General features: G+C 52.2%; 9 protein-coding genes across 9 annotated transcripts; 4 read left to right on the forward strand and 5 right to left on the reverse strand.

Moving 5' to 3' along the window:
- On the reverse strand, positions 1-2,998 carry CABS01_12082 (uncharacterized protein; the record flags this gene model as incomplete). Its single annotated transcript, XM_060545436.1, has 3 exons — positions 1-886; positions 949-2,728; positions 2,800-2,998. The coding sequence occupies 3 exons, from the start codon at positions 2,996-2,998 to the stop codon at positions 1-3; spliced, it is 2,865 nt and encodes a 954-aa protein (XP_060396952.1).
- Positions 2,999-3,856: 858 nt separating this feature from the next.
- CABS01_12083 (ribonucleoprotein-associated protein) lies at positions 3,857-4,286 on the reverse strand (the record flags this gene model as incomplete). The annotated part of the gene is made up of 2 exons (XM_060545437.1): positions 3,857-4,074; positions 4,130-4,286. 2 exons carry the CDS (start codon positions 4,284-4,286, stop codon positions 3,857-3,859), a joined length of 375 nt encoding a protein of 124 aa, XP_060396953.1.
- Positions 4,287-4,871: 585 nt separating this feature from the next.
- Positions 4,872-5,757, forward strand: CABS01_12084 (V-type proton ATPase proteolipid subunit; the record flags this gene model as incomplete). The annotated part of the gene is made up of 5 exons (XM_060545438.1): positions 4,872-4,888; positions 5,038-5,050; positions 5,169-5,298; positions 5,375-5,635; positions 5,693-5,757. 5 exons carry the CDS (start codon positions 4,872-4,874, stop codon positions 5,755-5,757), a joined length of 486 nt encoding a protein of 161 aa, XP_060396954.1.
- Positions 5,758-7,066: 1,309 nt separating this feature from the next.
- Positions 7,067-8,957, reverse strand: CABS01_12085 (ergosterol biosynthesis ERG4/ERG24 family protein; the record flags this gene model as incomplete). Its single annotated transcript, XM_060545439.1, has 3 exons — positions 7,067-7,078; positions 7,135-8,875; positions 8,929-8,957. 3 exons carry the CDS (start codon positions 8,955-8,957, stop codon positions 7,067-7,069), a joined length of 1,782 nt encoding a protein of 593 aa, XP_060396955.1.
- Positions 8,958-11,562: 2,605 nt separating this feature from the next.
- CABS01_12086 (translin) lies at positions 11,563-12,512 on the forward strand (the record flags this gene model as incomplete). The annotated part of the gene is made up of 4 exons (XM_060545440.1): positions 11,563-11,761; positions 11,835-11,931; positions 11,983-12,128; positions 12,187-12,512. The coding sequence occupies 4 exons, from the start codon at positions 11,563-11,565 to the stop codon at positions 12,510-12,512; spliced, it is 768 nt and encodes a 255-aa protein (XP_060396956.1).
- Positions 12,513-13,571: 1,059 nt separating this feature from the next.
- Positions 13,572-14,822, reverse strand: CABS01_12087 (uncharacterized protein; the record flags this gene model as incomplete). Its single annotated transcript, XM_060545441.1, has 1 exon — positions 13,572-14,822. The coding sequence occupies one exon, from the start codon at positions 14,820-14,822 to the stop codon at positions 13,572-13,574; it is 1,251 nt and encodes a 416-aa protein (XP_060396957.1).
- A 470-nt stretch (positions 14,823-15,292) lies between these two features.
- CABS01_12088 (fungal specific transcription factor domain-containing protein) lies at positions 15,293-18,078 on the reverse strand (the record flags this gene model as incomplete). The annotated part of the gene is made up of 5 exons (XM_060545442.1): positions 15,293-16,100; positions 16,153-16,543; positions 16,599-17,129; positions 17,186-17,696; positions 17,749-18,078. Coding segments are annotated over 5 exons (2,571 nt in total), but the record flags the coding sequence as incomplete, so codon positions are not given.
- Positions 18,079-18,375: 297 nt separating this feature from the next.
- CABS01_12089 (uncharacterized protein) lies at positions 18,376-19,504 on the forward strand (the record flags this gene model as incomplete). Its single annotated transcript, XM_060545443.1, has 4 exons — positions 18,376-18,531; positions 18,602-18,736; positions 18,790-18,962; positions 19,048-19,504. 4 exons carry the CDS (start codon positions 18,376-18,378, stop codon positions 19,502-19,504), a joined length of 921 nt encoding a protein of 306 aa, XP_060396959.1.
- A 769-nt stretch (positions 19,505-20,273) lies between these two features.
- Positions 20,274-20,579, forward strand: CABS01_12090 (major facilitator superfamily transporter; the record flags this gene model as incomplete). The annotated part of the gene is made up of 1 exon (XM_060545444.1): positions 20,274-20,579. One exon carries the CDS (start codon positions 20,274-20,276, stop codon positions 20,577-20,579), a length of 306 nt encoding a protein of 101 aa, XP_060396960.1.
- Between the last annotated feature and the right edge of the window lie 186 nt (positions 20,580-20,765).

Below are 20,765 nucleotides of genomic sequence, written 5' to 3' on the forward strand. Positions count from 1 at the left end.
TCATGCCCAGACGAGCCTCTTCAGAGAGTAGCTGATGTGGTCCAGCAGCCCAGTGCTTTGCCTCGCCTCCTCTAGCGAAATGATTTCGCCCTTCTCGATTATGCTCTCGGTGCCCGGCTTCTCCTTGCCAGGCTGACTCAGGAACGCCAGCCGCTCAATGTCTGCGCAAATGCTGACAACCTGCTGGATCTCGCTGAGCTTGGGTTCTTCGCCCGTCACGGCGGCGGATGACTGAGAGTACGGGGCCTTGAAAGCGAGCTTGCGCACTGGCGGCGCCTTGGGGCGCCCACCACCCAGCAAGCTGCTCAAGGCAGACTGAGGCTGTTGCTGTTGTTGCTTCTGCTGCTGTTGCTCCGAAGGGGCCGCATCCGTCTTGGTCTTTGCAATGCCCAGGTTCGAAAAGGTCCTGGTATTCGTCCTCGTAACGTCGTTCTTGCCTGGTTGGTACGACACAACGAAGCCAACATTCTTCATCTCGTCCGTCTGCCCGGGAGAGACTGTCGAGATGATGTATGTTCCAAACTTGATACCGACAACGTGGGCTAGATCAATCCGCTCAAACGAAGAGACCTTGTCCATGTTCCAGTCAAATCGGCAGAGATATAACGCAGCATCCGTTAGAAGTAGTACCACCTCCTCAAAGGGCATGGCCCGCAAGGAGTCGGACTGATGCGGGCTGAAGAGGACCCAACCACCCATGAACTCTTCGTTTTCGTCAGAAATGACGCGCCTTTGAGAAAGCTCGATAGCCTGCTCCCTCATTTTCAGCATCGAGACAGCAGGGTCTTTTGTCATCATCTCAGCTTCGAACTCTTGGAAGACCATGGAGTTCACGTTGCCCAGAAGGAAATCGATGGCAGCTTGACTGAAGTAGTCGTTGACCATTCTAGGTTTGGGGTTAGCAAGAGTATATGATAGAAAAAAAGTTTTAAGACCAAAACATCTTACCCATTGTAGTACCGAGTCAAAGAAAGGCCAAGATCATTCAATGTGCCGCCAAGGTTCCTCTTCTTCGTTCTTGTGTAGTCACCCTTCATGGCCGCAGTAGATGCATACTGCTTCGACACAGCATCACCATTGTCTGCCCAGAGCGTGTTGAACCACTGCGTTTGCTGGTCGACTTGAGCGGCAAGATCATAGCCTTCGGCTTTCAACTGGGACTCGAGCATGAATTTTCCAAACGAGCTCTGACACACGTTTGTCCTGTCGAGGCAGTCCATACAGTTTGTGCGCAAGACGCCATGTTGTATTGCAGTGATTTGACCAGCCTCTTCCACGGTGCTTCCGAAACCTTCCAATTTGTCGCGGAGAGTATCGAGGAGCTGGCTGACGTTCTCAAATTTCATTCCCTTGCAAGCTGAATGGAAATCAAACCATTCAAAACCGACGGTGTCATCTTGGTCTTTCGCTTCTTCCTCGTTCAACCGCTGCACTGTCTTTTCATACTGATTGCCGACAGTTGCTTCTACGCCATGTTTCTCAACGAGATTGACAATCTGCAAAAGCCCATATTCTGACTTCAGCCTCTCCAGGTGCTTTTTCGTTGCAGTATAGTTGGCTTCGGGCGAGTGCTGAATGACTGGCGCAGGTTTGAGAGAGACCGGCGACTGTGTGAAGAATAGCGGAATGCTGCCCCGGATTTGAAGAAAGGAGTAAATCTTTGAAGGCTTGTCCCAGGAAGTGCTCGAAAGAATCTGCTCAGTTTCAACCGCATTGGCAACATAACCCTGCTCATCGATGCCTCGTCTCAAGTATCTGAGACCAGCCCTCTGTGTCGAACGCCGCGAGATTATTGTCAACAAAAACTTCTTTTCGGTAGAGCGCAGATCGATCGAGTCACGGACTGCTTCCGGTGAGGGTGAAGATGGTTCAGCTTCGGGCTGTCTCATGGTCGATAGCTCCACAGAATCCCCGAGACCTTCGTCGTGTTGAGGAGGGCTGCTATCTACTACGAAGCTCTTCTGAGAAACGAAGCCCTGCATGAGCGGAAGCAACAAAGCATCCTCTCCAGCCTCCGTAAATGGCTTTAATGTGTTCTTGTTCCAGAAGAACATCGGGTCCACGCGCTCATGAAGAGGTATCTCATCGGATTGAGCATGGGAACGACTCGACCAACGCCGCGTGATATCGAAGTCGTAAGAAAAGAAGAAGCTTCTAGATGAGCCGTAAAAGATCTGGGTCATCCGCAGAAGCTTCGGCAGAAGTGTGGATGCCGTTGTTGGTTCGTTAACCTCGTCAACAGATGGCCGCGGAGGAGCATTCTTGACTGGACTGTGGTCAACGGACCGTCGTACTTGGTGCGCGGCTCCGCTCCAGCCTGCTGATCTCTTCTGATCCTGCGTCCATCCGCTCTTGCTGAACCAGGTCTGCGCGAACCTCCCGTAGCTTCCTCTCCTGCCGATAACATCTTTCGCTACAGTACTCTTTACAGTCTCGAGATCCTTGTCGCTGTCGGCTTTAGCTTCTTGCGCAGGGTCTTCGACTTCATCCCCGCTTGCTGGGAGCTCGATATAGTCATCGCTGTCGCTATCGTTGGCGTCCTTGTCTGTGGTGCGATCTTGAAGCTCTAGGGCTGTCTTGGCGATAGCTTCTCCAGCTTCTTGTTGCGATGCGCATGGGGTAATTGCGACTTCGGTGACGACATAGATCGGAAAACCGCAGATTTGCGCCACTTGCTGGCGCCGAGTGATCGTGATAAGATAGCTGAGACGGGAAACTGTGATCAAACCTGCATATCCCGAGAATTAACATCAAAGCTACAACAATTATGGAGTGCAGCTAGAAGCTCGGGTGCCGCACCTATAACGCCGAAGGCCTCGAAGGAAGAATTTGGCTGAGAAAGGTCGGGAATTTGCTCTCGCGGAGCAGAACTTATTGATGCGTCGCCATATTTGATCCTGACCGGCTGCGCAGGGCGCTGTCCTTTGGTCACAAATGGTTGTATGATAAGGCCGTCGACCGCGGCGCAGATGATGATCTTGCGAGCGATACCGGGCATCTTGCGATTCAGCGCGGTCCGGAGTGCGATTCGGAATTAACGTAATGCGCGAGAAGAAATGGGGATTCTATGAGGAGAGGAGACAAGCCAAAAGATTCACCCAAGAATGCACGAAAGAATTATTAGTTATGCTGGGCCGCAATGACAACATTGGCGGCGTGGGAAGAGGATGCAGAGAAGAATGGGACGTTGTGCGCGACACGAACTGCTGATGATGGCGGGCCAAAAATCGTGCATGTAGCTATGACATGGGTGGTGGGCCGCGGGGTAACGTCAGTGTGCATTTGCTGGGCCAGGTGCGAGTCGCTGAGACAGCAAGCGCAGGTCACGCCTAAGACACCGGCCCGATGAGTGGTTCAGTCTGCTCATTAGACGCCAGGTCTGCATTCGTTTTCGCGTCTTCACCGACAATCCAATCGTCGAAGATAAGGCAAGCAAGCAAGGTAGCGTGGGTAGTCAAAGTAAGAAACCGCCTTACTTGCTCTTCAGGTAGAGTTGTTATTCCATTGTAGGTGGCAGGTTCCCCCACTGGCTCGTCCCGAGTCAAGCACCGCTAAATGCACAAATTGTGGCCATTGCATATGTAGGAGTTTGAGTTTTCGACAATCATCAATTGACAGTTTTCTGGACCACACCAACTCGCAGGAGTCCACTTACAGACAGGCGCATTCACATAGCTGTTTCCGCAGCCAGTTACCTTGCGTTCCGTCACTGTAGCAGATACCACGGAGAGAATAGGACCCGAGAATAGCTAGTCGACGCCTATCAACAATTCAGACTTTTCCATTCCAAACCATTTTTCAGCATTTCCCAAGATATATCATAATACACTGCCCATTATCCTACGTCGGGGGTATCTTAGATGGCGAGTCTCTCGATCTTGTCCTTGAGGGCGCGGATGGGGCCGGCGAGCTCAGAGCCTTCGTTGGAGGTGATGCTGCAAGCAATAACGGCGCGGGAGACACCGCAGGCACGGCCAAGAGCGGTCTTGGACTTGACGTAAACGTAGGGGACGTTCTTGTCCTCAGAAAGGAGGGGAAGGTGGAGAACGATCGAGAGAGGGTTGGTGTCCGCAGCTGGTCGGCAAAGTTAGCATTATTTCGTCAACAACGGTCGACGGGGTGGCTATACCGAGAATGATGAGCTCAGAGACACCACGGTTGAGGGTCTTGGTAGCCTCGTTGGCGCCCTTCTTCAGCTGGCGGTAGTGCTGGCACTGCTGGACCATGTCCAGGAGCTCTTGCTGAAGAGCATCGTCGGCAAGGGGCCAGGCAGCGGATTCAGACATTGTTGAGGATGTAAGGTGTCGAGTGATGTCTGCAGGAGACAATCAGCTATTTGCAATTGGCAATCGAGAGGTATCAAAAACTTACCGATGTTATGGTGCAGGGTTCCTTGCGTTGGCTCGCCCTGATGGTGAGATAAAAGATCGGTGAAAGTACGGTGGTGAACGTGAAGATCCAAAAAGTTCAAACTCAAGCCGATGAAAAAAAAATATCCCACTTCCCCAAATTTCGACGGTAGATTCCGTTGGAAAGTGGGGCCTGGCTCCTGCAGCTCCAAGCCAGCCACCTCGGAGACCATATTTAGCCGATATCCGGGCACCGCCTCCTCCTTGTATTACGTAAGGGCACGGAGCTGTGAACGCGCCGCAAAACCTTGCAACCAACCAGAAGGCCAACCTGGAAACGAGATCTTAACAAGCACACCTCATCTCGAGTAGTCGCCGACGCAGCATCGAACATCGCCCGCCCCAACAATCATCACCGCAATCGTCCCCAGCCCAGCTGCCGCCGCATTTCCTTCATCTTCGACTCGTCTCGACGTCTTCTTCGACTTTTTCAGCCAGTCAAAATCCACATAAACCGCCAAAATGCCTTCCGAGCTTTGGTACGTCAACAACATGCTTGTTTGCCCCCGTTGACGAGCTCCTATCCATCAATCGAAGCTCCCAACTCCATCATTCTCGATGCCCAACTTGCGCGAACAGCTTTGTACTACGTTTCTGAAGCTCATCTGCTAACGCGATAATGTCACAGCCCCGTCTATGCGGTTCGTCCTCCCTGTGCCTACCGAGTCATCGATCCATGACGTCGCCCCCTTCCTACCTGGGATGAGCCATTTGGGCATCGTTCGACATCGCGTCCACGACATCGCTAACTCGCTATAGCCCTTCTTCGGAGCCATGGGTTGCACCGTCGCCATTGTCTTCACCTGCCTGGGTGCCTCTTACGGTACCGCAAAGTCCGGTGTCGGTATCTCGGCTATGGGTGTCCTCCGCCCTGACCTGATCGTGAAGAGTACGAACCAGCATCCACAATCGACGGCCATGCATGCATGGTCTAGCTGCCTCGACATTTGCTAATCATCATGTAGACATTGTTCCCGTCATTATGGCTGGTATCATTGCTATTTACGGTCTCGTCGTTTCCGTGCTTATCTCCGACGGTCTTCAGCAGCAGATGGCCCTCTACACTGGTTTCATCCAGTTCGGTGCTGGTCTCTCTGTCGGTCTTGCTGGTCTTGCTGCTGGTTTCGCCATTGGTATCGTCGGTGATGCTGGTGTCCGTGGAACTGCTCAACAGCCCCGTCTCTTCGTCGGCATGATTCTGATTCTCATTTTCGCCGAAGTCTTGGGTACGCCACATCAACCCCGCTTGTAAACGCGCTCTTTACTGACATGACTGTCTCTAGGTCTTTACGGTTTGATTGTCGCCCTTCTTATGAACTCCAAGGCCACTCAGGACGTCACCTGCTAAGCGACAACACCAATACGACGAATGCTCGGTTGAACGGTTGACAAGATGTACTTAAGCCACAACTTGCACGGGCATCACTGCCACAGGGCGGACAAATATCATCAGCAGGCGCGTCGAAAACTCGAATCAAAGGTTTAAAGGCATAGGCGTGGGAACGGTCAAGGGTCACGAAATGCCATGTTTGGGACGATCGGGGACTGCTTCGATCATGGATCAAACGTATATGTACTATTTTGCCATCAAGGTATGCTATCCATTCAGGGGGGCGATTGCTCAGCATAGACATCGGTGATGGGAGAACGGAATTGTAGTCTAGGTTGCGACAATGTGTTTTTTATGCGTCTACTATTTTGTTAAAGATCCACCCCCTATGCTTCCACAGTGTGATGTCGGGTGATTCCGTACTGAGTGTACGCTGACCTGGCGCTTATCTTTACTACTCGTACAGCCTGATGCTGAGCGGATTGGAGATTTCAAGTCAGATTTCTGGCCAACAGCCCAAAGATCAGGAACAGACCAGATTGCATTCGTATTCTTCAAGAACCACCTTCTCGGTGCTTAACCCAGACTAGTCCGACTGTCATGTCTTGCCAAAGCCTAACAGGGTATCGAGACGGATACAAACAGTGACATGCTCTTGTGGGGAAGCACCATTCAGGCTGAGTAATGGACTGTGAAGCTACTTACGGGCGGGAATGCTTGAGACCTTGGGCTTGCCTTGGTCTGTACCTTACGTCAACCAAAGTGAATAGTGCTAGGCTCTAGCCCTTTCAACATGGGTGAGCAGCCTCGTGGTCCTGCAAACCTTGGTAGAATACTCCATCCTGCTTGTCCACAGCAACAACCCAGAAACTGTAAACTCTAGCAAAGTTTTGCTTTTCTATCGTGACCGGGATGTATCAAGGTACTTTTTGCATAAGGAGCCTCACAAGCAACTGGGTCACTTTGCCAGAGGTGTGATCTTTCAACATGTTTCATTTTACTCATTTTACTCGATTTCAGAGGACAGCGTGCCTAACAAAACGCTGCCCACACGTGACAAAGAAAGCCGCGGTGATGCCAAAGAACAAGGCACCACTTCTGTTATATAATTACAAGTCTTTATGCCAACCATGTCTTCTCGCACATGATGCCGGCAACTTTTCTTTTTCACCATTCGTGTACCATTACCCCTTGCCGATGGCTACCGGTCTTAAAACCACTTGGCGACCGGCTCCAGGTGAAGAAGCGAACTATGTACAGACAGAAATGGCCCGATGGCCGTGGCATAAGACGCCTAGTTTTTGGGAGTGTTTGGTGGAGTCGTCACTTAGATGACGTACTGAAGAGGAGTTAGCCATTGGTTCCTTTCGTCACAGCAGAAGCATCGGAACTTACGGGGATGAAGAGGTAGGGAACCTCGCGCTCGTACTGGGTCCAGGCATCACCGTACTTTTGGCGGCAGCGGTGGATATCGCGGGCAGCACGGTGGGCAATCATGCCACAGAAGAAGACGGGGTAGAACCAGGGGAAGGGGCTCTTGAAGCCCGTGATCAGACCCCAGCAGATGGCGAAGAAAGCATCGCACGTGTAGTGGATCTTACGGGCGTAGCCGTACCAGCCGTCAGCGAGGATGACATCGCCCTTGTCCGAGGTAATAGTCTTGGGGTTCTTGACCGTCTGCCACGGGAGCTGGGGGAAGGTCTTGCGGGCGACGAGCTGGCCGCGCTCCTGGGCGCGGAAACCGTTCTTCTGACTGTTGGTGGTGTCCCAGATCCAGTAGACGAAGAGGTATGAGACGAAGAGGAAGCCGAGCGCGATGGGGTTCCACTTGTACTCGGAAGGGTGGTGGTTGGCCAGGAAAATGGTGCAGTGGCAGTACGAGAGAGGGACACCAGCAAGGTTCCAGAAGATGAGCATGAAGCCCCACTTCTCGTAGTACATGTCCCAGGTCGGAACGATGAGCTGCTCACCCTTGGCGCAGGCGTTGGCGTAGAGGTAGTGGGCCATAACCAGGAAGAGCACTTCGCCAGAGACGTAGCCGTACTTTTCGTACTGGCGGGCAGCAGCACCGCAGCTGAGACCGAAGAGGATGAACCAGGGAATGCGAACCTCGAAGAACATCTTGAAGTCCAAGATGCCAAACATGCGGGGGTTCAGCTCGGCGCCAAGGAAGAAGTCGTAGATGGGGTAGCCGGTCATGCGGTGCTGGGCACCTCTCCAGAGAGCGGAGAAGTAGGCAACAAAGGCCACGAGGAAGCCGCTGAGAATAGCCACAGACATCAGGGGGCCAAACTCGTCGAGGAAGGTGTAGAGAGGGAACAGTCCGGTGAAGTGAAGGACGGCCATGACCGCAATCGTGAAGTAGAAGCTGACGTAGGCGTTGCAGAAGTACTTGAGCTGCTTGCCGTTCTCGTGAGCCAGAGGCTTGCCCCAGGCCCAGACACCGGGCAACACACAGTAGCAGATGCCCTCGAAGGTGAAGAAGGTCCAGTAGATGCGCCAGGCGCGCAGAGAGGGGAATGCGCCGGTGTAGACAAGGTCCACGAGATGACGGGCAAACTCGCCCCAGCTCTGGCCCTGCTCACGGGTAGGGACGCCGCCATTATAGTAGGTGGCTCCAATCCACATGTACCACATGAGCAGAGGGAAGCCGATCATCAGCGACATGGTGCCAATGCTGCCTCCGAACTCGAACTCGCCCGAAGCATCGATCTTGGGGTCGGTACCGACCTCCCAGCCGTCGATGATGGTGCCCTTCTTATACGTCGGCTGGGCATCCTCCTTGGGCGTGGCGGCATGCCCATTGGTCGCTGTCTCAACCTTCACCTGGGCGTACCCATTGCTGTGGCCGTTGGCGATGGGCTCCTCCTTGACATGTCCATTGGTGTATCCGTTGGCGTGGCCATTGGTGTGGCCGTTGGTCAGGGATTCGTCAAAGTCGGCCTTGCCGTTCGCCGGTGCCGTCTCTGCCTCATCGTCGAGCTCCTCGCGGAACTTTCCCGTGGTGCGTCGTCTCGGGGCACGGGGTTGCGGCTTCGACTCGGTAACCTCTGCGCCGGTGGCGGCCTCGGGAGACTTGCGTCTAGAAGAAACACGCCGAGGGGTCTCGACCATGCCCTCAAAGAGCTCCTTCTTCCTGTTCAGTGGGTTAGCATAGATAAGCAGAGAGTAGTTCGCTAGAGTATTGACCCATTGGGAGAGGAAACAAGGGCGGCCATGGTTTCGGTTTGCGACAAAGTTGGCAATGGGGAGTGCGCCAAAGTGTCGTCTGATGTATTCGCAATAGATCCAATTGCTTCGCGAAATGGTTCCAAGCCAGAGAGGGAAAGAGAAATCACAATTCGACTAACCTAGGAGTCTGGCGCAACGAGTATCTGCCCGTCATGTTTACTGCCTCTTTTTATACAGAATGACAGAAATCTTCAGCGTGGGGTCATGCACCTCTCGTGTAGCTGAGCTAGATGCCAAAGTCCGTGCCGGGGTTCGAGGATGGGATTGTTCAGCAGCAACGATGTTCGTCCAAGGTCCAAGGCATAGACAATCGGGGACGTGGAGGCGGTCTGGGACGGAGAATCCGAGTACGACCAGACGAGGCGTCGAGGGGTGGCGTGCAGGACGGGAAGATGAGAGACTCAGACCCGGACGGCTTCACGTCAAACTTGGTAGTGTGTCCTCGGATTTCGATTGGGCCCTTGCCGCCTGTCTTCTGCCACTCAAAATTTTGTTGACATTTGTGTTTGCCCCCTTTCTGCCGGTAGTCAAGGGTCACGAACAGAGTTGAAATTGGAGGTACTTGTTCTTGTGTGGTCACTAAGTGTAAATGACAAGTACCGACTCTAACCTTCTCGGGAGCTTCCTCGGCTGCAGGGGACCCGCATATGCACCTCTCGTCTAGACGACCCGCCAATAAGAAGCTTGGTTTTGCTTCAATTAAGATCCGGTCATCAAAGATTCCGAACTTTGGGCCCCCGCTACCGCGCTGCTAGACGAAGCTCGCCGCTGCACTTGAGCCATGCGGCACCCGCCTGCGCTGACGGCGCATATCGATCGATGTTTGCCCTGAAGCTCCAAATCTCCGACCAGACGGGAGCTCCCCTTTTGCTAGACGATGCCTGCATGACATGCATTGCTCGTTTGGATTCAGCCAGGATCGATATTGAAGCCTGGTCGGACTGGGCGGTCATTCAAACTCCCCGGATTTCCGTCACGCAACGACGGAGCTCATAATCGATGGGGGTGTTCCTAGGAAATGAGGATAGCTCAAGTTGGTTCGGGGATTGCTGGCTCCCTCTATTTGATAGTCTGACGGCAACATTTGTAGATGATGGACAGGTTGGTCTGGAGTTTCTTTTCTTATACTCGCCGCAGCATCGAAATGGAGACAGACGTGGTCATCGTAACATGATGTGAAGGTGAACCAACGCATATTATGACGTGAAATCGCCGGCACCACGAGCCATTGCTATCCTACAGCTGCCATCCCGAAGTGAGGTCTGCATCAACTAGCACCCATGAGGTCGTCAATGACCTGCTCCGAATAAACGACACACACGAAGCAAACATTTTGACAAGGCTGTATGCATTAATGTAGAAGAAAGAATAAGCCTGTATGGCCAGGGCAGTCAACCAGACTTGACCAGTACGCTATTGAAGTCCTGAATATCACCTGTATACCTCGAACGCGGGAGCTCATCGCACACTACCTTACAGTATGCAAATGTGTCCTGCAGAAGGAAACAGGATTCAACTGCCTCAGTCATCAGCAGACCTAAGTGCTGCCTCAAATGAATGCCTCAATTCTCGCCAGGATCTTAGGTAGGTATACGTGCATCGTGAGCTCGTGATGAGGCATCAACTTTAGGCAGGACGGCCCAGTAATACGTACATGTACGTACTGCACAGCAAAAATTTGGCCTTAAGTTCTCCCGGGGTACGTATCTTTACTGATCGTGCCCTCTGCACAGACCAGTCCACAAACCTATATAATCCCCTCCACCCACCGCGCCTGTGCCTGTTTTCTTCTTTTCTCCTTAGCTCTTCTTTGCCTTTTGGCTTAGATCAAGTGTAGTATCTGTTCTTTTCAGTTTAATCTCTGAAAGATGCCTATTGGCATCACATTGATTATTCCTATTTTTGATCTCCAGGAGATGGGCCTCTGCGGCTTGCTGTATGCCCTCTCCACCGTGTCCCTGGTATTTCACTGCCTCCAGGCGACGCAAATCCTGATCTTTCATTGCGCTGTCTGGGTTGTCCAGGCGTGTGAAGAAGGTCCCTTGCTTTAGTTCAGTATTCAAGTATGTGGTCTATTGAGCTGCTATCGTGATTGATTTTTTGAATGTTGTAGTCAGATACTACCTGCATTAAGACTGGCAGAATGTCGAGCGAAGCTCTCCATATTGGGCGAGTGCTGCTCCAATTGTCAGGCCTGACCGCCTTCCATTTGCATGGTTTTCCTCGAGATTTCGACCATCAATGACATCGTGAAGCCGCCCGGACTGCCAGTACATCTTTAAACTGCTAGTAGTTGTGACAAATTATCTCCTTGTCAGTAAAAGCCAGTCGCTGCCGTAAGTAAAACTCTGACTTTTCTTCTGGTCGCCTCCTCCAGCGTAACGACGTCACAAATCGCGGGGCTCTTTTCATCTACCAAATTCAAACTCACCACCAAGATTGTTGTTGCTTCAGAGGCAGGGCTGAACAATCGCACGTATTTTGCCGATCAAACCTGTTGACTTCAAATCGACCGTATTTTTGCATCATCGCTCATACATCTCCCAGATCTTTAACAACACAGCCGCTCAGACACACACCTCACCACTCACCATGGACAGCGACACCAACATGGTTGAGGTGCCGGCCTCCCGCCTGCTCGACCCCCAGATCTTTGAGCACCTCAAGAACAAGATCGAAGAAGACCAGGAAGTCCGTGATCAAATGAGTCAGACTGTCCAGAAGCTCGACCGGGCCATCTCCTACGTCCAGGGTCTGCTCTCACGCATTCACGCCACCCCTCGTCAACAGTGTGAGTACTCTACTAGGCATGACTGCAGTCGGTCGCCTCGCCTGTAGTTACCCACGACTGACTGTTGACGCAGACGGCCCCTTTTTGGCTGACGTTCAGGCGGGCATCCAGAAGGAGATTGAGGTCATTGGAGAGCTCCAAGAAATCGCTTCCAAGCACCCATACTACAAGTAGGCATCCATCTCGTGCCGCCCAGGCACCATCATCTGACTCCTCGCCAGATACAACCAGAAGTGGAACCGCCAAGTGCAGAACGCCATCTTCACCGTCCTTCTTACCGGATGGTTAGGCGGCCTCACAGCAGATGGCAAGCCCGGCCCCATCGCTCGTCTCCTGACTCTCGAGGAAGTCGGTGAAATCTTCAAAGGTACCACCCAAACTGCCCCGCAGGCAACCACGGCCGCCTTGCGCTGACTCTTTGACAGTCCCTGTTAACCTCAAGGACCGCGATGCGTTCCACCTCACCATCGAGGAGTACCTCCTCGCCCTCACCGACCTGACCTCGGAGCTCTCCCGTCTCGCCACCAACGCCGTCACGCTCGCCGACTTTTCCATGCCCGTCGAGATCAGCAGTTTCGTCAAGGACCTGTTTGCCGGGTTCCAGCTGCTCAACCTCAAGAACGACATCCTCCGCAAGCGTGTCGACGCGGTCAAGTACGATGTCAAGCGTGTCGAGGATGTCGTGTATGACCTTTCGCTCCGCAACCTGATTCCGCAAAAGAAGGAGGCTGCCGCTGAGCCGAAGGCATAGGCACACCTTATGTATCGGAAGCAAAAGTTGGCGAGATTCACACTCGCACCTCTGAACCGAGATAGACCAGGGTCATCTTGGACCTAGGATTAGGAAGAGAAAATCGCATTAAATGCGATTCTTGAAGGATTTAGGAACCATGTTTGAAAATGAACAATTGTACTCAATGAATTATTCCCAAGGCACGATGTTTTATGTTCAATTTGACATGTTACTATTCCGCGAAGCTCTGGGTTCTCGGATCTCCTATCTCTGGTCAGGTTTGACAAAGGGTGCTGCAGCTATTCCGAAACAACAATTCTGCTGAAGATACGATGCTTCTTGCTAAAATTTTGAGAAGTCATTTCTTGCAGAATACACGTCTTTGTGCTACTTACACCACTCACCATCAAGTTGACCCGGTTCATCTGGCGCTCACGGGAATTGAAAGATTTCAGCAGAAACAGCTGACATTGCTCTTTCCCAAAATTGCCCCCATACATTGCCTTCGACAATAAGGCGGGTAGGCACCTCTGCAGAATCTTGTGCCGCCAGATCACTCCTGCCATATCCTCCACTCGTGCCTTCCCGCGTCGTGCGCTCGGAAGGTGCTAGCAGGGCAGGGTGGGTCACAAGGCACTTGCGGGCCCCACACCCCAAAGCTACATATACCCGCTGAGTCCCCTCCCCTCCAACCAACTATCACTGGATGTTAACATCCACCAATCCCCGATAGTCTAGTGGTGAGGATATCTGCTTGTCACCGGGGAAATCCCAGGATTCGCAGGGGACCGGGGTTCAATTCCCCGTCGAGGAGTTCTTTTTGGCTTTTTGCATCAGTTGTAAGATGAATACTGTTGTCAGGACAGAGTTCTTTGATTTTAGCCAGGACGATTGCGAATAGGACGCGATGCGCGGGTTGTGGGCGGTGTGCGGCGTCGAGGGTCGCAACGCCATGCACAGCTGAGAAACGCAGGATGTGAGCGACGGCCTGCTGCGACACCAAAGAATCAAGCAGAGGAGCTGGAATCTCATTATCAAATCTACCGGCTATGCGCAAACTTCAAATGACAGACAATTTCAGGAATAGTAAAACACGTTCCCCTCCATCAGCCTCCGTGCAGTCCTCGTTACTACGCATCGATCTACCGCAAGGCCTTCTTCTTCGTCACGAGCCCACACTTCTACCTCCATGATTCCACTGCCATGCTGTATGCGAACGGTGCCTTGAATCTTTTGGCCATCAATGATAGGGCCTTCTGAGGCATTCGTAGTCGACGGGCTCGGCGTTCTCCTAGGTGTTGGCATGCCCTCCAGCCCCGAATCCCGATTCGAAACACGGTGCGCAACGGTCCCCTCCTTAATGGCGGCATATGCCAGAGTCACACCACCCGTCAGTTGCAAACTCGGATGAGGCTTTCCCATGCTGTAAGCCTGTACTCGAATATCCGCCGCATCTCTGTGACTACCAACTGGCGGCGAAAGATACGCCAGCTTCGGAGTCCCTCTAACCAGACCGGCGGCCTCGACTGTGCTGGCAAGTCCCATCCGTACAGCTCCTTGCCTCCGGATGGCCTCGGCGACTTCGATGGATAGGGGAAAGTCTGGGGACTGTGTTTTGACTTCCGCGGGTAGACTCTGAGCATCAACAAGAACGAAAGGATTCGCAGAGTCGATGAGAGTCACGTCCACCACAAAGTCACCAACAGAAGCCACTTCCTCTACGAGGATCCTTTCGAATCGATTTCCGCTGGGGAAGAGCTTGCCCTTCATGCTGCCCACCGGCTCGACGAAAGCAACCTTGATCTCGCTGCCGGGCCCCTTGACGCCCGGGATGAGGCAATCCCCATCCTCCTCCGCGTTTCCGTCTTGGTCAAGGTAGACCGTTTCCACAATGAGTTTCGATGTGTTGGTATTGAATATCCGCACGTCGACTACCCGAGAACCAGGCATCATACTAACCAATCTCTCTTGCACGGCAAAAGGACCAACCCCTGAGCAGATGTTGCCGCAGTTCCCGCTGAGATCAACAGTCTCGCTTCCGACGGCCACTTGGACAAAGGTGTACTCGACGTCCACGCCTGGCCTGGTGGATGGTGACACCACGGCAACTTTGGAGGTCACGCTGCTTCCCCCTCCAACACCGTCGATTTGGCGGGCATCGTTGTATTTGGATCCCATGGCGGCGAGGAGTGGAGTAGCCCACTCTGCTTCAGATGGCGGCAGATGAGACCGGTGGATGAAGAGGCCTTTTGATGTACCTGCTCGCATCAGGACCGCGGGAAGAGAGTGCCTTACCCGGCGTTTCGTGGTTGCTGGTGTTATCGCCATGATTGGGATAGTGAAGGGGATGTGAACTGGGAAGGATGGCGGTAAGGTAGGATATGAGAGCTGATGAAGGAACCTCCGAGATCCAATAAGTGTGTTGTTGACTCTAATGTTGAATGGCATTGGTGAGACTATAACAACCAGTCTTATACCAACTCTTGGATGGAAAGGGTTTGTGAGCTTAAGAAGGTCTGGGTAAAACGGTGTTTGCCATCGAGATAACCTCGCTATTACACGCAAGCACTGAACATTAATAAAGTCTCTGCTGTCTTTGCCGTCATCGCGTCAGGGTGAGGTCGTGTCAGTGGCGCATAGCCGCGGGAGTGAAAGTCTCCCGCGGGATCGAGAAGCACCACTCCCGCCTGTGCAATCAAAACAGTGGAGCGTCAACACTTTGCGCCCGGATAAAGAGTCGGTTCATGATTGCAACAGATATCGCACCCGGTAGAGGTGAAAGCATTCTCCCGAGTAGATCAAGAGAACATGCTATCCAAAGCGGATCCGTTGAAGCCAAAGAGTAAGTCATCAAAGGAGGCCGAACCGCCATCTCCTTCTGGCACCCCCTGGAACCAGGCTGGGTTGCCACCAAAACCCGAGGGACCAAAGCTAGAAGCTTGGTTATACGCGGGCTGTGGGACTTGTTGGAAATGAACATCTGCTTGTGCCGGATCCGCTGAAGCTGCGTTAGGATCTTGACCTCTTGCAAAACTCTGAATGATCCCATCGATATCCGACCATCCTAATGGAGGTGTTTCGGTCTCGGCTGCTGTCTGAGGCGCATGACTCTGAAATACTTGAGGCAGGTTATTTGAACCTTCAGCATTGTCCTGAGTGGTGACCATGGCTAAACGCGCTCTTTTGCTGGCTTGTATGCGGTTCCTCGGCTGTGAGCTTTGTTCCTCACCGAGACTAACACCAAGTCTCGCCATCAAGCCTTCGACTATTGTTTTGGCCCTCCTGACAGCCCAGTTTGTTTCTTGATTTTCACGGAACACCGACATGCAAGTTTCCAGACGTTCTCGAGCCTCCGATTCCGTGCTTCTTTTGGCAGCTATTCGTACGTGTATCGTTGCCGCAACGTACGTGGCATACGAGATCAAATATGGCGCATGACGAACGGAGAATACCCTATCATAGACTCGAAGAACGCTCACTATGCTGTCGGCCGCAGACGCACAAGTGATGAATGAGTTGACAGAGATGGAGCGAGACGTGTTGTAAAGATGGCCATCAGCTACGAACGGGCGATTGAGAAGGATGGTAAGAACATGGTACATGGCGCTGAGTAGAAGTCAGTCGATCATTGTTTCTCAAAAAGAATTCATAGACTCACTGCAAACTAAGGACATGCGGTGGCGGCACAGCATTATTGCTTTTTGGATCAAAGATAAGATGTGCTGGGAGTGCATCCTTCCAAGTTGCCAACTTCGAGCTCAAGGTCTGTAACATTGTGGAAAGCTCCGCAGCACTCTTATCGAATGCCCTCTCCGTGTAGATGCAACTCAGTATATCGCTCATGACGACTGAGAGACGACACAGATACGTGAATGTCGATACACTATAGGCGGGCGAACCAGGATAGTTAGTGGCGTCGGCAGAGTAGGCAAACGGCTTCCAGTTCTCAAACTCTTCAAATGTGTCGAGGAACTTGATCGGTACCAGGGTGTCAGACTCTTTCAGGGATGCTGGACGCCCTTGATACAGACTCTGGATCTTGTCGACAACTAAAAATGGCGTCAGTGTCCCTAAGCTTGCTGAGATGATCCAAGTGCTTCTTACCGAATGCCCCCCAGAAGACCCGCCGACGTATCTCTAGATCTTCATCAGAAAATTTGCGTGTTACACCAAGACCTGGAGCATCTACATGCATGCCCAGGTCTATGATCATTCGGAATGCCAAACCAGCATACAACCAAGCCGCGCTTCTCTCATCCCCTAGCGCAAACAGCGAGTTCGTCATCACCAGCAAAGCTTGAATCGTTGTAATATCACTACTATCAAGCGCATCACCGAGTAATTTGCGCACACGCTCGCGAAAAGCCCAGCCGGCAGTACGAACATCATTGGGGTCCCTCCGTACCTCTCTCCGAGGGCTGAACTTGGAAGCCCCAAAGTAGATGGCGTTCAAGAGTATCTTGGAGAAGTATGGCCCATTACAAGCCATATCTCGCATGAATGCGGGTCGATAGGTGAGCAAGAATGAGTGATGCTGGCGATTCCAGTGCAGGGACAAGAGATGCATGCCAAGCTCTGGGTCCACGCCGTCAAAATCGAGCGTTCCCGCTCGATGATTGAACTCTTCAAGTTGACCTACGTACTGTTAGAGGCCAGACTTGTTGTCCGAGGCTCTGGAGGATGCAACCCACGTTGTTTGGCTGTCTCTGCAACCAGGCCTTTCTCGATCCAGTCATCTGGCATCCGGGGGCGCAGATCAGCTACCGACAATCGCTCCTGGGGATTCTCCTCGAATAATGCACTGGTGCGGCCATGGTAGCTCGAAACTCCATTTGCGGATACCACGATACGAGATACATCCCCGCGATGGGAAGACGCCCGTTCCGCTGAGTTCTCCGGGCGTTCTGTCCTGGTAAGCCGGGGTGAAGGGGTAGAAGGATCGTGGTCATCGGGGTTTGGTGAGCGCGCGGCGTCGTTGCGATCCGCGGGAGTGTCATTGCGTACACTACCATCCCGGACACTTGTCGGGGTGTGGGTTTCCCGTCTCGTGCCCCTCAAAGCACCTCTTTGGCGCTCGGCATGACGTCGTGTTGGTGTTGAGTGCAGTGTGCTTGCGTCAGGGCTAGCCAGAGGCTCATAGACACAGTCTTTGCCATATGTCTTGCAATTAGCACACGTAGGCTGTTCGTTATTGCACTTGATCTGGAAGGCGATTAGACATCTCTACGGCGCTGCGAAGTTGAGAGTGACGAACTTTGCGCCGTCGGCAGAACGAGCATGCTTCGACGGCCCGCCTTCGGGGACGTCCGGAAGCCGTGGTGGCATTACCTGATTTCGGACCCATAGTGAGATGAGCGGGAATTGAGGAGTAAAGCAGTATCCGTGGATGGCTTGCTGGTGGACTCGAGAATGTTTGCTCCGGGGTGCTGTGGTTTTGGAAGAAAGCGAGCACGGGAAGCTTGCCGCGGGAACAAGGTGACCTTGGAGTTACCAAGTCTGGACGGGTCGCGGGCTCGGGAAGGATTCTAATTGGCCGGGCTGGAGCATCGGCAGCCGTCTGCAAGTCCGTCTTCTTCCCGCGGGATCTCCAGAGTCGCCCTTGTCAAGAACGAACGAGGAGTCGGGAGGACCACAATCTGTGAGTGCGTTTTGTTTGAGTAACCAGAGTCATCTGGTGTTATCTTCCAATTGATAGAGATACTCGCCTTTCGTCATCGAAGCCGTGAACAACACCTCATGCGACCAGTCATCTTCCCAACGCTTTCACCCACTTGATATTTTCATGTCTTTTCTTTTCTGCGTGGTTCGGTGACTTCTCCTCAATAAACTTCGAAGAAATTTACTCGATCGTTACTAGAGGTATTGAAGTTTCAAACAAACCATGGCATCTATCACTTCAACTGCTTCACCTGGCGGTGTCACCCTTACCACGACCCCGCCGCATAAGAAGTCTAAACTAGCTGTTAAGCCCACAACGTCGCCAGGAGTATCTCTAATCTCGGGCGGCATTGCTGGAGCTGTTGAAGCTGCAACTACAGTAAGTGTTTTCAGGCTGCTTTGGTGCAGTCCTTATCATTACTCACGCTTACTTCAACCCCGCCCCAAAGTATCCCTTCGAGTTCGCAAAGACGAGAGCGCAGCTCCACTCGACAGGTGCCAAAAACCCATTCGCAGTACTGCTCCAAGTTGCTCGACAGGATGGGCCGAGAGCCATCTACACAGGCTGCTCAACACTGATCATTGTGAGGCTTCTATGTTTGCTTCGCTGCGCAGTATGCTCATCTTCCATCCTTAGGGAACGACTTTCAAAGCCGGAGTACGCTTCCTGTCATTTGGCTCTATCAGGAACTCCTTGATGGACGACGAGGGTCGCCTGACTCCGGCAAGGGGTATTCTAGCTGGTATGATTGCCGGATCTGTAGAAAGTGTTGTAGCGGTGACACCAACTGAGAGAGTGAAAACAGCACTGTAAGTATGATCAGCAACTCCCGAAATCAGATACACCTTGATTCAAGAACATTGATTTTGAGTGCTCGACTAATCAAAATAACAGCATTGACGATGCAAAGTCTGGTGCACGAAAGTACGCCGGTGGAACGAACGCTCTGGTCACGATGGTGAGAGAGCATGGATTCGCAGAGGTCTATCGAGGTCTCGTATCTACTACTTTGAAGCAATCCGCCACCTCAGCGGTACGCATGGGATCATACAATGTGATCAGGGAACAGTCTAAGCAACATGGCTTACCGAACAACTCACTGATCACTTTTGGATCAGGGTCGGTTGCTGGCATTGTCACTGTCTATGCTACACAACCTTTCGACACTATCAAGACTAGAGCGCAGTCAGCTCGAGGGGCTGGAACACTGGAAGCGCTCCGTATGGTGCTTTCGGAAAGAGGCTTAAGGGGCCTGTGGAGTGGAAGCACCATGAGACTTGGTCGTCTGATTCTGAGCGGAGGAATTGTCTTCACTGTATACGAGAAAGTATCTGGCCTGTTAAGCCGTTGAGAAATCTCGGCGTGGCAAATCAAGGAATTCTGTAGGATTTCGCACCAGTTCTCTCCGTGTTATTATCAAAAGCACGCAGTCCTTGGACGAGTAGCAGCCCCACTGAAATGCAAGAAGTCTTCGAAAGCTGTGCTTCTTGACTAACTCAACTTGCCTCAGCACATCCGAATCATGTCAATGTTTGCCTTACAAAATCCTGGCTAGGTCTGATACAGGCTTGTGTTTGTGTTGAAAATTCCCGGTTTCCCCAGATTCAAACCATTAGATTAGTTCAGGGCTACTAAAGGCAAGCGGGGCATTGGTTCCGGATAGGCGAGTCTGACGCAGCTGCATAAGAGCAGAGATGATGAAGTGGTGACAGAGAAGACGGGAAGAGTGGTGAACTAGACGTGGCCTGAGGATTTTTCGGCATCTCAGGAAACACTTCACATCGCTAGCATCTGTTCCGTGAGAGTAGCCTGCTGCGCCCACTCGACTGCCCGACCTCCCGCGGGAGCAGGCTGCTTACTCCCGTTCCCGTCTCACCCTAGTACGGATCCATGAACGATGTCGACGCGGGGTAGTCTGGAGTCCCCGGATTGCCAAGCTTCCCGGACAAGCTCATGGATAGATGAGCTCGCCAGTCTAAGTCGTATAAGTATAAAACAATGTCACAGGCTGGAGAGCTGGGTGGGAGTAGGAAGTCAAGACTCAAAGATATCAACCACGCTTATAAGCAATTTCAAGCTTCCACAGACTTGGATTTGACTCACTACTCAAGAGAACTACCATGATCTCCAACGATGAAGGTCGAGCGGTGGTAGAATGTGCTAGCAAAGATGCCACAAAATTTGAAGAGCTTGAAGACCCCACCAAGTCTTCTGATCCCTCCGTGGGGAAGCTAAGCCAGCAATACGACATAACTCCTAGAGATATCCAGAGCCGTTTCGAACATCTTCGTGAGTTAAGCGAAATCGATATGACAAGGCTCAACAAGAGCATTGTACGAAAGATTGATATGAGGATGATGCCTTGTATAACGCTCATGTTTCTCATGAGGCAAGTTAAACTCAGATGGCGAGGGGTCCATTACTAACACGAAATCAACTTTCCAGTTATCTCGACCGCATCAATGTTTCCAACGCAAGACTCAGTGGGATGCAGGATAACCTACATATGTCAGACACCATGTGGAACTTGGGCATCTCAACTTTTTACATCGGTTATCTTGTTGGACAATTACCTGGCAACTTGTGGTTGGCCAAGGCAAATCCAAGATGGT

The sequence above is a fragment of the Colletotrichum abscissum genome, assembly GCF_030869225.1.
Source record: "Colletotrichum abscissum strain IMI 504890 chromosome Unknown Scaffold_35.1, whole genome shotgun sequence".
Lineage (NCBI taxonomy): Eukaryota > Fungi > Ascomycota > Sordariomycetes > Glomerellales > Glomerellaceae > Colletotrichum > Colletotrichum abscissum.